The sequence below is a fragment of the Lissotriton vulgaris genome, chromosome 1_1 (assembly GCF_964263255.1).
Source record: "Lissotriton vulgaris chromosome 1_1, aLisVul1.2, whole genome shotgun sequence".
In the NCBI taxonomy this organism is placed as follows: Eukaryota; Metazoa; Chordata; class Amphibia; order Caudata; family Salamandridae; genus Lissotriton; species Lissotriton vulgaris.
The window spans coordinates 809,346,157-809,362,527 of NC_141685.1; the positions used below are offsets into that span (position 1 = coordinate 809,346,157).

The window sequence follows — 16,371 nt, forward strand, 5'->3', positions numbered from 1 at the left end:
TTCGCGTATAGGGGTTGGGAGAGAAAGAAGGCCCTTTATGCCGACGACATCCTCATTTTCTCCTCTGAACCACATACGGCCCTTCCAGCAATTTTTAAGTTGGCCTCAGAATTTGGGGAGGTGTCTGGTTATGAAATTAACACGTTAACCGCATGCGCGCTAGCGGGTTTTCCCGCTGTGCGCTGAAATTTGAAAATCGCGCAGTTTGTGACAAAGCCAGCTCGTCATCCGCGTAGCGCAGGTAACGCCCATGACGAGCTGGCTTTGTCATCCGCAGCGAAGGGGTTAAAGACCGAGATGATGACTTGGAATATCGACCAGAGCTTTTTCAGCTCCGGTATCCGGCCGGGAAAATGGATGAGGTATCTTGGTCTGGACATTATAGGGGATATTGATCAGATTGCCACCAATAATTTTTCTAAGGTAGCAAAAGAATGCCGTAAGCTGCTTCAAACTTGGGCTCATCTTCCGCTTTCCTTATTGGGAAGGGTCAACCTTGTTAAAATGTCCATTTTGCCTAAATTTTCTTATTTGTTTAATACTATTCCCTTATATTTTGATCCTTGTCCTATTAAAAAATTGCAGTCCGAAATTAACACCTTCATTTGGAATAAACATCTTCCAAGAATCTCCTGGAAAAAAATCAGGAGGCGTAGGGAAAAGGGGGGGCTCGCTGCCCTGGACCTCCAGGCTTACGCCTGGGCTTTTCAGCTATCTCACGCTAGGATATTATTAAAGAATTCAGTTGGTTATGGAGTGGGGCCCATTGATTCTATGTTGTTGAATACAGAAGGGGTAAGCCAGTCAGGTTTTCTTCTTAAATTTGGGGATCCCAAGTTTAAAAAAAAAATGAAATGAAAATCTTACGGGGTATGGCAAGAATTTGAGCTCAGTTGTCTAAGGCCATTAAAATAGGGTACTATGGAAGCAGGACACCATTGTGGACCTTCCCGACAGCCCGGCCTGGTTGGGTGATGCACTTGCTTTATCTATGAGATAAGCTGGGTTGGAGGTGTGGGGTGACCTTTTTGTTGATGGTGACCCGCTTCCTTGGGAGTGCTTAAGCATTAAAATCGGCCCAAATTTCTCCAGGCTTAAATACTTGCAAATTTCTAGCTGGCCTCGTGCATACACTGTTCAATCTCCTCGTGGAAGCAAATTTCCCTTGGGCGCGTCTAGCCACCTTATAACCCTTTTAGCAGATAAACTTCCGGCTAAAAAGGAGATTTCACTCTGGTATAATTTAATCTTGGAGGAACTGGATGGAGTATTCTTGTTGCCAGATGAACTCTGGTCTTTGCATGTCTCTAACACTAATTTACAAGACCTTTGGAGTTCGTCCTGTAGAATGATGTGGGACATCGTTAAACCTGCATGGTTACGCAGGAACCATCTTTTCACCATTCACTGAGCCTACTACTCACCCCTTCGACTTTCTAAATTTACCCAGGGGAACAATGTGGCTTGCGCGAGATGTGGACTAGTGGCTGCTTCAGACACTCATATGTTTTTTGAGTGCCCTCTCTTGTCCCTATTTTGGGAGGCCATAAGTAAGACTCTTCCAGTATCAGTTGGCGTCAACATTACCCTGGATCTTTCCTCTGTAATATTTGGACTTTTTGAAGGGGTTCCGTCCTCGGCGAGGAAATTAATCTTTTTTGCTATCCTGCTTGCTAGGAGGGAGATATGCAGGAAGTGTAAAGACTCTCTACCCCCTCCATTAATGACTGGTATGCTTCCGCCTTGCAGGTCTCTAAGCTGGATTTGGCTAGAGCTGGGAATCCAGATAAAAGATCCTTCTGGCATCTTTTGAATTGGGATCACTGAGTATCTGTTTTTTTCCCCCAGGTCCAATGATTAAGCCATCAATCCCATCCTTGGGGATAGCTGTGTTCAGATGCTCTCATCAGTATTCTGGCTGCACTTTAGCGACCTCCACATGGTTTTATTCTAGCGATCATTGGTGGTTGAAGCATTGTTGCTGAGGGATGAGGTCTACGCTCCATTTCTGTCCCCACCGGTTGAAATAACTGAGGCAGCACAACGCGCGTAAACCTATAGATTGCATATTCAAAACCTAGTTTGCAAATGAGGACAAAAAAAAAAAGACTTACATTGCCATTAATGCCACTTAACCAAACTAGCAGCAGTAGAGGAGGTGGCTCAATTTACGCTTTTGTCAGGTATCCGCGTCATAGGAGATGGATACCACACACCAAGACAATAGAAGGCGTAGAAACAGGGCTCAGATCCTTCCTACTTCCTTCCCACTTCTTCCTACTCAAGCTCGAGCCTCAAATTAATACTCTTGTGAAGTCAAGATTCTACTATCACTAGTCTGCAGAATTTCCTGTACCTGGACTACTTGCAGTGCGTGATGGCTGTCAAGCTGCATTGTGTAGACGAGGCTTATCTTAGTGGTCCACAATATTTACTCTAAAAACTGCAAAGGCTCCAGAATGCAGCTATTTGGATGTTGTTAGTACTAAGAAAAATGCTGCATTTTGCACTAGCCCTCTGTATGCCACTTCGGCTCCCAACCTGTCAATGAATATAAGTTATGATTCTGTGTATAGTCCACAAGACAATCAATGGAGGAGGCACACTATTCACAAAACCAAAGTAATATCTTATTTCTATTATTTAACTTGATATTACTGCAGACTTTTATGCTGCTAGCTTCACATACCAAAGCATTCAGATCCAAGAGTTAGCCTTTTCCATTTAAAGGAAAAAGTTGATCTGTTTCACAAGTCATACTTCCAATGGTGCAATTATCAATTCTTAGGCTTAGGAAAAAAGGCAACTTGTAGCCACTTAATAACTATTGCAATAAGCAGGTTAACCTGCTGGAAACTGATTTGAATTTATTTTTTCTACTTTTTTATTTCAACTTTCAGATAGTCCTCTATTGATGTTTTTTAACATGTTGGCATCCTCCTTTGAACTATACCCCGTGGCGTCAAAGAACCTTTGCTAAAAAGTCAGTCTATAAACAAAACATCTGTGAAGAACAAAAGTAGCCGAGAGCAAAGACAGAATAGGAAACCCCAAAAATCTACAGGTTTCTTTAAATAGGTAAAATAGTAAATGCACATAGCTCGTAAATGATAAGGAAGCCCACCAAACGTGTTGCATGCACGTCTTCTCTGTCTGCAGGGTGAAAGTCTGACTTTTAGCTACCTTAAATGCAGTTTGCTATCACTGAAATCCACAATGGCATGTCTAGTTGGCTTAACCCCTTTACTGCTAAGGCATATATTCTGATTATCATATAATTTCCATTGAAATCAATGGAAAGTCCATGACGAGTTACCCTTGTCATTAGCAGCCAAGAGGTTAATTAACACCTCAAGCTTTTCACTTTAGGAACCCCCATTTTTTTCTCCTCTATGTGTCCTATAATATCCCATCTTAGCCCCAGAACCCATCATGTACATGTGGCTAAACTAACCACCACATTTCACCAGGCAGAACCTCTGCCTGTTAAATCCAACCGACCTATTTTAGATGCATTTCCTCTGCTTCCGAAATAATTCAATAATTCACTGTTTGGGGGAAATGTTTTAGGAGACTAGTGCTTTAACTATTTTTTTCTGAACATTGAAATTATCACTAATGATAATAAGTCATTTATTTGGGAACTTATTTTTTCAGATACTCTGATTGACTGACTGTAAATTTATTTTATTCACTGCTATGATGCAATACCAACATTACTGTACACGGTGCTTGTATATGCCACACCTGGTCTGCTGTCCGGCTGAGCTCCACAGCAAGGTCTCCACCAGAGTTCCCAATGCCGATCACTATCACTCGCTTCCCCTTAAATCCCTCAGGGTTCTTGTAGTCCCGGCTGTGGAAATACTGGCCTTTGAACTTTCCTATACCTGGAAAGAAATAAAGGTTAATCTCACGCAGACGGGATATCTCTGAGGGGGTCTTACAATGGTAAACTTGTGGTTCACTTACCTCATTTAGACCTGGAGATCTGCTAGCTTTCTCATGGCAAAGCCTCAGCTGGCTTCACCATCAAAACCCTTGAACTGGGGACCCCTCTGTCAATGGGCCACCAGGTCACAATGGTGAAAGCCACGGTCTGTTTAGGAGAAGGCCACCGCCAATGATTTCCCATGCCTAAGACCCCTATGCTTGACGATGGCTTGGAAAACAATGACCCCCAAGCCGAGGGAGAAAGCTTCCTGCACATTGAGGCCATTGGTTTTTTTTCTGAAAAAAAATCCCACTTTTGAACTAGGAGAGATGATGCACTTTTTAAGGGTGCTCACATTCGGTGATTACTGCATCATGGTCATGGAGCAAATCTTCCTACCACAGAATGGGCATTGATATGTTCCTTTTCTGGTGGTATATTTACGTTGTGGCATTATGTAGGATTTCGGCCATCTACCTGACATTTTTGCCAATTCCAGAACCTCCTGGAATTTGCTCTTTTTAACATGATTTGGAGCATCCTTCCTTCGCCATTGCACATATATCAAAATATGGAACAATTTAAGGCCTCATTTATGAAGTGCCTTGTGCTGCAGGAACGTCACTTTTTGTGACGTTCTGTTGAGAAGGATCCTGCTCCATATTTACAAGGCAGTACTAGGCCTCTTTCTTGGCCTGATGCTACCTCGTAAATATTGTTTCCTTTAACGCAGTTTTCTGCTTTCAAAGGGGCGTGCAATGGGTGCTGCTGGGGGAGTTCCCAGCAACATCCATGGCTTTTTGACACTGCCTCAGATTTACAAGCAAGTGTAACTCTGAAGTAGCCCCCAAAACGTCGGTCTCCCCAGGGGAGGTGTAGAACTTGGCCTTTTTTGGCTAAAGCTCCCTAAACTTTTCGCCTTCCGCCCTAGACCTTTTTCTGACATTATGTTGCCGCCATAGATGCTTTGGGCACTTTGCCACTGCTGATCAGTGTCAAAGTGCAAGTGCTCCCTGTATAAAGTGTTATGATAATTGGTTGTCCATAATTGGTATGTTTGCCTTAGTAGTAAAATCTCTAGAAAAGTGCACTACGTGTGCCAGGGCTCGTAATGCAAATGCTACTAGTGGGCCTGCAGCACTAATTGTGCCACCCACACAAGTAGCCCTAAAGAGAGAACTCAGGCCTGCCACTGCAGTGCCTGTGCGCAGTTTGCTAACTGCCATGTTGTCCTGTCAAGTGCACCCACTTGCCAGGCCTTACCCTTCCCTTTCCATGCACATCAGAAACCACTATGGTAGACCCAAGGTACCCCCCTGGGCAGGGTGCAGTGCCTGTGAAAGGTAGGACATGTACTGAAGTGTGTACCATCTCCTGACAGTGAAATACTCTCCATTTAGTTTTTCACTGTTGAAAGGCCATCTTGCCCATAGGACAGAATGGGGATGGCTGTGTAATATGTTTCCAACATATCTTCCCATATGCTTAAGATGGAGAGGTGAAGTTTAGTGTGCCTGAACTCACAATTTGATAACACATCTTTTTGTGAAGGTGGTTTTTGAATTGTGTGGTTAGAAACTATACTTTTAGAAGTGGCTGTTTGTTTCATTCTAACAATTCTGTGAGTCTCTGCCTGGTTGTGGATTGATTGGATTTGAATGTGATATGATCTAGGAAATGTCTGGACCCAAGGGAGCATTAGGTTAGACAGCAGCAGGCTGACCTGCATCTGGAGTGTAGGGGGAGGAGTAGCCCCCTGGATGTGAAGAGGCCTGAGCTGCTGCCATAAAACAATGGCTCCACCTCCTACTGAGTGATTGAGGAACCAGACCCCCACTATCAAAGGAAGAAGGTGCCACTGGCTGGTTTGGACAGGGGTCAGTGCCCCCTGAACACAAAGACTTCAAAGACATTTAGGGGTATAACTATGAGAGTTGAAACCCCTGGAGTTTGACTGATCAAAACTGAAAAGGATTGAAACTACTTGGTGGACAAGAGAAACCTCTGCCAAGGAAGAACAGCTGAAGAGACTGAAGAGAAGGACTGATCCTTGTTGTGTGTTCTGGGGCTGGCCTGCAGTTTGCTGATTTAACTCAGGAGAGGCTAAGGGACTTTGCTGTGTGCGGTATCCCCCTGATTGAAAGATCTTTGCTGTGTGCTGTGTCCCGAAGTAACTTGTCTCCAAGGGCCCGAGGAGAGCTGACTCCCTGTTGTGAAAACTCAGGAACATCAAAGTTTCCAAGTGTGTCTCAGCAGCGCTGTGCAAGTGTGCTTTTTGCAGCCTGTAACCTTCGTAAGCATTGCCCCGGGACTGTGTGACCCGAAGCCCAACAGAGTCTCAGAGACACTTTGTGCATGTGCATGTGCGCGTGCAGCCTGAGACTGCCGTGGGGTCCATGGTGCTGGTTGGAAAGTGCCCTGTGACTGCAGTGTCCCCGCAGCAGGAATCATCGTCCACACTGCTGAGTAGCTGTTTGTGGCCCGAGCCGTGATTGTAACTGAGGTTGCGGATCAAGATTGCCGCTGCTGGCCCGAGCCGCAACGAACTGAAGAATTTCGTAAAGCTAAAGAAGTTGTGAGGTAATCATGATCGTTGTTCGCAAGAGGAATCTGCCCAAGATCGTCAGCAACGGAAAAGGCAGCGCAGTAACCTGTCTGGCTACAGCGTCGCCTTGCATCGGAGCGTCGTCGTCATCGGGAGCGCCCAGCAGGACATCCGACGAGCGGGGAGAGAGAGAGAGAGCAAGGCAGCGCATCCCCGAGGTAAGGCTTCCACTCCGGTCTGGAGCCGCAAGCGTATGAGGCCTGGGGAGGCGTGCAGGAGGAGTACAGGAGTGCTCCCGTCTCTGTCCCGCTGCATTGCGTTAGACGCGCTGAGTTCTTGAGCGGCCCGAACCTGCCCGGCAGAACCAGGGCCGCCCTGGGAAGTTCAGGACTGTTGTCTGTGGTTGGGGCCTAGTAGGGCCCGCGCTAATTGCGACGATTGGCCTGGTATTATTCCTGCATTACGTACTGCCTTTTTACTTGCATTAGGGATTGCATTATTCCTGCATTACGAACTGCCGGATTACGTGCATTGAGGATTGAATTATTCTCGCATTACGAACTGCCTTATTACTTGCATTATGGAGTGGGTTATACTTGCATTACGAACTGACTGATTACGTGCATTGAGGATTGCATTATTCTTGCATTATGAACTGCCTGAATACTCGCATTGAGGATTGCATTATTCTTGCATTACAAACTGCCTGATTATTTGCATTGAGGATTGCATTATTCTTGCATTACGAACTGCATAGTATTGCATTAGGACGGCATTTAAACATCATGAACTGCTCTTTAAAACCGCAAGAACCTACAAGTGTTTGTTAGCCTAATAACCGGCAAAGTGAAACATTACGAATACGCATATATTGGATCTTTATCGTTTGGTCTTACCGTATTTTTTGTCTTGATTAAGATACCACTATTTTCATACATCACTGTGACGTCCATTTGTGGTGTTATCACTGTGTCACTGGGAGTGTGGTTGCAAATACTGTACACATTGCCTTGAAGATAAGCCTGGCTGCTCGTGCCAAGCTACCAGGGGGTGAGCAGAGGTTATCAAAAAGGGTGTCCCTCCTTTCCCTGACTAGAAGGAAGTGTCCTTATTTGGACTAAGGTAACTGCCTCAGCCAACTACAGACCCCCAGTTCTAACAATGCCCTTTTCTAGGACTCATTAGCAACCTGTAGAATCAATATTACTGCATTTCGGATAACAAGTATCTTCTTGCAAATTTGGTAAACTGGGGACCAAGTAATGAAAATCCTTCATTAACTATGGCGGCACCAATCGTGAACCAACTGTAAAAGTTTAAGTCAGCAGAAGTGTTAAGCAAACTATTTCCACAGGAAAGTGCTAGGTTTAAGATGCTGCGGATGGGGGGACCTCAGTGTCATCATTATGTGACGCAGCACAGCAAGCCACCATGCTGTGCTGTGTGACAAGGAAAGAGGAGGAATGTGCTGTATTTAATATACTATGGCACATTCCTGTCTTTTCACAGTGCTGGAGCACATTCTGCTGCCTAGCGCCAACAAAGGCACTCTTGCACCATGGTGTAAGTGTGCCTGAATTGTTAGCAGGATAGTTTTTGTGCAGGAAGTGGCACCTTCCTGCACAAAAACAATCCCCGAAGGCATTGCCTTCTTTCTATGCATGCTGCCTAATGCAGCACACATAGAAAGAGGAACAAATGGGGAGAAATAAACATATTTCACCTTGATACGCATCACCTGGGGAAGTGTAGCATTTTAGTGCATTCCCAGGTCCACCACCTAGGGTAAATCTGGGAATGTGTCAAAATCCATGAGTGTCGAGTGGGAACACCCATGTTCCATCCATGGAAAACCCCTGGGGCAAGGTATTGCAATGTAGGGATTTGCGCTGTGTTGCGTTACTCTAGATTTATCAAGCCACTCAGGGTTACGCAAGGTGGCCTTGTATGGCTTCATAAATGACACTTAAGGGTTGCATTGCACTTGCGCACCATTGCATGCTGCAAAAGTGACGCAACCCTTTGATAAATATGGCCCCTGGTTTGCCTGTGTGGCAGGAGCACTGAGCTGCAGGAAAGAATTATACAAAGAATGGATCTTCAAGAAGAATCCAATATACCTTGTCTTTTCAGAGCACTGCAGTGCTGTATAGTCTCATGTAGGTAAGAGATTAGAATTAGGGGAACTCGAGAGTCAGTTCACGAAGAAGTGAAGTGCATTGTGACATGTTAGACAGAGGAAATCGGCTATATGCCATTTCCTCCTTGCATAAACAGCCATAAAGGACTAAAACAACAAACAAAGTGGCCCTTTTGGACTGGACCTGAGCACGCAAGTTACACGCTTATTTTCATTGAGACAAATAACTGAGGAAACAAGACACACAGGAAAAGAAACAGGGAAAGCAGACTTATGTCTCGCTCAATATCAACCCTGTCTCCTCAAGAATGCTGCCCCTTGAGTTACAGTATGATGGACATATTAGTGAAACACATAATACTGCCCTGGTTAACATCAAATGTAATAATCCTAATTAAAGACTATGTAACCTGGAGGGTAAAATGCACGGTATTGAGACATAACTGCAGTCCACTTCTCATATGATTTCTGGACACCGCAGTGCAGCAGTTTGCAAAAATCAGTGTGGCATCAAATGCATAGAAGAACACACAGCAAACAAACAGAGGACGATGAACATCTTTGTCTTGGGAATAGGTGGGAAACAGGAAATAGAGAAGCTCATGCCATTCTTTGAAATATGGATCTTGGGCCTGTATTACAGATAGGGCGCACCACAGTGCACCTTTAAGCAGGTTTGCTGGGTGCAAACAAGGAAAGTGCGCCCTAGTATAAAGTATGCGCTGCCGTCAGGGCAAGCGCAAACTTCAGCTGCTCCCAGGCCAGCGCATCCAAGAAACATTTGGAGCAGCTGTTTAAAAGCTCCTCCGTGTTTCTCTGTGCAGGAGGCAGCCCAACTGCACTTTCAAGAGGGGAGAGAGATCCCCTTGCAGGCGGTTGCAGGGAGTGACTGCACCCGCCTGCAAGGGGAAGTCTAGTGCGGTCTCTGGGGACTCCCTTACGCCTTTTTATGGCACACTTTCAGTGCACCTCCTATGGGCATGTTTGCCTCTGCACCTGAGTTGGTAATATGGTGCAGGCGTAGAGGCAAAGTGATTCCCCATTTGCATGGGGCCATGCTTCCATGCTCATGAGGGAACGTCCTCTTATGATAGTGCAGGCACTACACGTGACGTGCGCCAGAACTACCTGTATTACAGAAGGGACCGCACAAGTGTTTGTGGCACCTTCTGTAATTTCAAAATGCCCCAAGGGCACACAAAGCAGGTATGCATGCCCCTTGTGCCCACTTCTGTAATAAAGCCCCAGAACTCCTTGCCTCATAAAATAAAAGCCAGGCGTGCACGCATACCTAGTTATTGCAGCCTGAGAGCACTCAAGAATTGGCAGAAGACATAAAATGAGAGTCTAACACTACTGACTATGACAAGAGACAGAGCTCGCAAGACCAAGTCCTGGAAGCTGCATAAAGACACAGCAGAATGATACAAGGTAACTGCCATGCCAACCTGTTTCAGCTAAATGCCAAGGTATGGATAAGAGGGTCACTGAGACTACAGGCAAAAATATTGTTTTAAACTGAACTAAAAGTAATACTGGAATATAAGAGGTACTTGTTCTGGGGAAAGATAAAGCCCAGGACCTGTTTCCATTAACTGAAAAGAGTAAAGTAAAAAACTAGGGGTGTGTGCAATATTCATGTAATTTCATTTAGCGTAATTACACAATGCTTCAGAAAAATGAAGGAAGAAAATGTCTGCAAAATGCACACCTGGCATTTAGCTCTATATGTTAGTGTGAAATCAATCCTACAAGTGTTGCGAACAACAGGCACTCGTGTTCAGTTTATTCACGTTTTAATTGTTCTCCCAGAACAGGATTTTTACTTGAACGAACTTGAAATTAAATGACATGACATAATGGTGTAATTTGGGGACTTTTGTCTAACAAGCGAAAAGCAGACTGCCAAACATTATGCAAGATTACGCCGCTGTAATGAAAATGTCACCTGGGCCTATAGAAAACACATGAGCAAGTCTCAAAAACAGGGGAAGAGCTGGATAGTGACCCTGTCACTTCCGCTTGGTTGGAGGTGCGGAGAGAGATCTTTGTATTTATAGGTGAGAACTTAAGAGGCAAAACTACAAGTAGTACCTAACGACACAAGTGTACTCAATGAGATAGCGGAGAACAGATCTGCCAAACATTAAGGGGCATATTATCAAGGACGGTGTTAAAATGATCTATGCTTTAGCGGCAGGAAACTGCCACTAAAACAGCGATAATGGGCTTGATAATATGCCGTAGAGAATTCCAATAGAAGCCCATGTTAACACCAGAACATGGGCTTCTATTGGAATTCACAAGGGCATATTATCAAGCCCATTATCCCCGCTTTAGCTGCAGTTTCCTGCCGCTAAATCAGCGATATTTTTAAAGCTGTTCCTTGATAATATGCCCCTACATTTTCTAATTACAATTAGAACATTAGAATGTTGAGCGCTCCGTTGAAGACAATTGAGTAGCCCCACATTTACAATGACTGATATAAGCCCAGAGATCCAACATTCCAATGTTTGTCTTCATGTTCCTCACTATTTAAGTTAGAACATTAGACCCTTAGTGGGTGGAATGTTCAAATAGCCTTTTGGCCCTTATGCGTCAGGCTATACCGGATGTTAAAGGCCCTCTCCCTCATTATAGGCCAGAGCAACACTCGGTTTTAAGGCATTTAACAATCGGTATAGCCCTCGCCAGTGGGATATAAGGCTGTATTATTATCTATACATGCTGCCCCAAGGGGAATTCTCTTGCCCTTTTACCCCGCAACCGTCAGTCCAATCCCCCATGTTTTCACCCATTACCCTTCATACTGCCTAGACATTTAACACTTGGTATGAATTTATACCCCCTCGAAGTAATCGCACACACATAGGTGGTCTAGTGAAAGCAATGATAAATGCTATCGCTAGTGAAGGAGACCCCCAATTAAATGCGTCTGTGGAGAGACACAAATCAATTACAGGGAACTGAGGACATGCTACAAATTGCAGACAGAAAGATATACTGAGGTTCATCGTGATCGGTTTGCGGGAGGCTTTCTGTGACTTCACTACCTGAGGATGAATTTGATTGTTTAAACACAACATATTAGCCCCCTGCTTGTCATTTGTATTGACAAATAGACAAATAAACCATGAGATGAAACAAGTCAGCTGAAAAACCTAAGTGCACGGTCATGGTTAAGGATAAGTACATCACGTTTGTATCGGATTCAGGGTCATCTTTTACAAAAATATTTTATAAATCTTTGTTGAATATTTATTAACATTGCAGTAATTCTGTGTTGCAAGAAGTGGAGTGATAATTACGTAATTTCTCTTGACATTGCCCATAGCGAGTTCCGAAGATTTAAAATTATGTTAGTGGGGTATTATTGTGTGGAATTTATCAATCAAGGCCAGGTCAGAAAATGACTTGCTTTAGTGGTGGATAAGGAAGTGGAGAATATGGACTCATATGGTCAGTGTGATATCACAATGAAATTTTAGGTGCCTGCACACTTTCAAGTCACAGCTTGTTGGTGAAAGTGAGAAGGTGCTAGTGATTTTGAGTAAATGGTTCAGAGTATTTAAATCAAAACTTGGAAGGGGTTTCAGCATTGGATCAAGTTGCTAAGCCTATTCTCTGCACAGTATACCATTATCTGTGAGGGAAGATGCCATTCGCATTTTAACAGGGTATACCAAGAATGCATGATGGAGCCCTTTGTGTCTGCAACAAAGATATCCTCTATCGTACTTGGCCACAAATTAAATCATGGGTTACGATTCTGTGCAGACCTGTGCAGTCTGAATGCCAGCTTAATTGTGGCACAGGATTTTGTGAGTGATAATAAATCTACAAGTCCTACTGTTGTTTAATATCTGAATTTAGTGTATTTCACCTCAGTGGATGACAGTGCCTTCTGGTTTGTCACCAGTTTGTTTCAGTTCAATGGTCATTTTGAGTTCACTGTGACATTTGCTCCTGGCACCATGCAAACAGCCAAATGGAACTACTTGATAGCTTAACACGAAACACTGGCCTGTCTCTGCATAGTGGAACTTATTCTTTTAGAGGGAATAGTATGTTTATAATACGCAGGGAGCTATAGCATGTAACACGTTGTCTATACACCCTCACAAGTACTATTTCAGGGTGAAATTCCGCCCAAGTGGCGTGAATGTGCATGCTGCCTAGTTATCATGCTAACAAATGGCTCCCTGTTACATTCTTTCAAAACAAGGATAGTCCTTCTTTTGCAACAGGTTGAATGTTGCTCAGGTTGGGAGAGTGAGGAAGAAAGGATCCTTGTTTTGGAAGAGAACGGTGTGTTTTGCAGAAGATGCACAATACTGTCACTTGCTGCTGATACGCGAAGTATGTGAAGGTAGATGATAAGGGGCCTATTGAGGATGGTCTATTGTGTGGATGATGGGCACTTATGGCTTCCAGTGAAATCAGTGGAAACGTATTACAATTGGATCACAAGGGCCATGTTTGCACAACAATTCCCAAAGTTAAGTTTCAAGAACAATTTTGGTGGCAACACACTGATGTTACTGCAGAGTGTACAGTGGCAGGAAGTATCTGGCGTCTCTGTGGTCTCCATCTACCAGTTTACTTCAGCTCATGGTTCCTGTTCACTGCGATTGCTTACTGGATGAGTAATTTTACTCTTAATGCTTTTTCGTGATATGGAAGCATCCATAAATGCATTTCCCTTTTATTATACGTTTTTTGTTCCCTGGTCTATTAATGGTATATTAAAAATAAACTGGAGAAAAACAATTCTTTTTCTACTGAATGTTTTACTTCGATATCAGTGGCTTCTTACCAGGAAAGGAATCCAGAGGCAGGTGTGCGTCTGTGTGATGTCCGGTACAGACCAGAATGGCATCATAAACCGCTGATGTCTGCTTCCCCTCTGTCTCTGTGACAACATCCCACTGGCCGGTGGACAAGAAATCTGGGCACTTTTTTATGCTGCACACCGTAGTCTACAAATAAATCACGTACTTTTAAGATTTAGCGCCAAGACGCCTATGGTATTCCAGCGCTTTATAAAATTAAAATCAAATCAATTTCAGTTGTGTCACTCAATGAAGCAATACATGGAGCAAGAATATAATGCAAAGGAACGCCGGAACAGTTTAAATACATTTTTCGGCTGAGCTTTCTTTTTAGATGGATTATCAGTGCCCTACATGCAGGTTCAACAGGGTCACAGAAAGTGAGGCGACCTGGGGCACAATTAACTGGGGTTTAGGGAACAGGGCGGATGCCTTTAGCAATGCGGGATCTACTAAGGAACACATTTAATAGGGTCATCAGGAATGGTGCACGTAGACAGAAATACTAATCGTGGAACCTCTATTCATTGCCTTGATTGCATCCCATTCCATCGTAACAGAGGCGCTCCTCTATTATCTTTTAAGAACACCTTTACGTTTGGCTAGTTTCTATCAAGAAAAATGTTGTCTTTTATGTTCTGTTGTTTGGTTTTTAAGTTTGAGGTTATATTAATGAGAGTAAGATACACTCACTCCTGACTGGGCTTCCAGCCAAGAGAAGATAATGTTTATTGGTTAATACATATGATCAATTTTTAAACAGCTGTCATGTGGATGTGAAAAATGTGAATTGGTGTGTAGCTGGTTTGTAAACCACAATTTCAGATGTACACAAAATGTTCTTTTGGTACACTTTGGTTCACCTTGTGACTCTAAGTGAAAATTCTGGTGCTAGAACATGTGAAGCTATTAGCCATTACATTTGAATATGCACTTCGTATTCCGAAGGAATTAATTAAATTCTGCTAATGAAGCTCCCAGAGTGACTAACAGCATGGTAGACAAGGGCACTTCCAGTGGGTCCACCAGGGATGCTGGCAATGGGGATAAAAGGTACACTGGCCTTTGTGCCACTAGAATCCTACCAGCAGGGCCACTTTCAACCTAGTCTGCAGGATCCTCAACAACCAATAGGGACACAGCATGCAGGGACTACAGGGCTCTTGGCGACATAGCCAGATTGATGACCAGAAACACACACAGCATGGTTATAAAAGATAGGGAGCAATATAAGAAATCTCTCCCTAATGTGGATGATAGGGCAACTGCTCCTTCCCCATGCCAACAAGCTCTCCTCCGATGCTCACCTTGAACTGGATGTACTTGTGAAGGTTGAAGTGCTTAGCGTAGTCGCGGAAGTATTTTAGGATCTTGGAGTTGTGCATGTAGTTGGGATAGTCATCCGGAATAGGAAAGTCACTATAACACATCATTTCTTTCGACGTGTTTATAATGACAGACTTGTAGATGCTTGCCCGGCCTTCTTCTGGAATCTCCTGTGGAAATAAGTTAGATTTACTGGTATTTCAAACCCCACAAAACCACCTGGGTTTAACGCATTTTAAATGGAGCGCAAGTTGAAACAAGAGAAAAACACCTCAGCCCTGTTTTTAAATGTACGTTTTAATGAAAACATTAGGAATTCTAAGGACTTGAATTTAAAGTGATGCATATAGACACAAGTAATTGAAACTGATTTACAGTAAAAATGCGCAGTTTGTCGCTATTGTATTAATTATTACCTTTTTGTGTTCAAATAATTATAGAACCGAGGGGTATATTACAAGGAAAGTGACGGAGCACAGCATTAAGCCTTCTTGGCTTAACGCAGCGCTCCGCCACTTTGGAAATGCAGGGCTGCACCGTATTTAAAACAATACGGTGCAGCCCTGCATTTCCTTCTGCGCTAACTACAGTGGTCTAGAGCCACCGCAGGCACCCTTGCACCATAGTGCGTCACAGTTCAAGGGTACCTGCATTGTTGTAATGATTGTTTATGTGCAGGAAGGTGTCCCTTCCCCTTCCTGCACATAAACAATCTTAAATGGCAATTTTTAACTTCTATGTGCGCTGCTTTGTGCAGCACACATAGAAGTTGCAACTCGTCATTTTTAAATGAATCATGCATGACATTATGCTGTTTCTATTTGTGCTGCACAATGCAGCACACATAGAAACAGCAGAAACGAGGCAAAATAAAGCATTTCTCCTCATTTCACCATGTTAAGACCAGGTTTTTTTAGCGCTGCCCCATATTTAAGTCACCCTTGTAAAGATGGGGCAGCGTCAAAATCAATGGGTGTTGCGATAGAACACCCACTGCAAAACCCATGGCCCTCCCCTTTGACGCTAAGTATTGTGCCAAAGGGTGCTTTTTACGTCGAGCCTGAGCCAGCGTGCAATCGCTGCTCTGTGAGGCTTCTTGAGTTTACTCTGTGTGGGTCTGACTCCTCCCACACATAGGATCGGCTTTTGCAGGTGTCTTTCAATAATGAAAGCCTGCAAATGGCTAAAGGCAGGCACATGTCACACCTCTTTTTTAATGTTCACTCCCACAGCGTTTTGCTCTTGGAGCGAGCAGCGACGAGCAGAGTGGCAGCTGCATTCCTCGTCTTGGATCAGGTTACTAATTAAACACAACGCGCCCTGCCTTTTTTTGCAAAATGCTTGTTTTATTGTTGGTCTTTTCACAGCAGATAGGGGGGGGGGGCATCATTTGTATAATATGTGAACAGTATTAATTTAGTAGACGTTTTCTTTTGTTGTGATTTTTCTAGGGCTCTGCCCAGCATCCACAATGGCAATCAAGCCACAAAAGCTGCCAAAGGAAACTCCTCTTTCTGTTGTGCGATCACGCCATCTGAAGTCTAGAGAAAGTCTGTCAATGGGAACTCAGCTAATCTCCAGTGGTTGTCGT

The 16,371-nt window shown here is 43.9% G+C and overlaps 1 protein-coding gene across 2 annotated transcripts in view; it reads right to left on the reverse strand.

Moving 5' to 3' along the window:
- Positions 1-16,371, reverse strand: part of LOC147747925 (flavin-containing monooxygenase 5-like) — a 149,288-nt gene that overhangs the window by 14,344 nt on the left and 118,573 nt on the right. For both annotated transcript variants that reach the window (XM_086956848.1, XM_086956855.1), the window contains exons 3-5: positions 14,762-14,950; positions 13,439-13,601; positions 3,748-3,890 (exon numbers count right to left, since the gene is read on the reverse strand). In XM_086956848.1, coding sequence (XP_086812974.1) covers positions 3,748-3,890; positions 13,439-13,601; positions 14,762-14,950 — 495 coding nt within the window. The remainder of the gene's footprint in view (positions 1-3,747; positions 3,891-13,438; positions 13,602-14,761; positions 14,951-16,371) is intronic.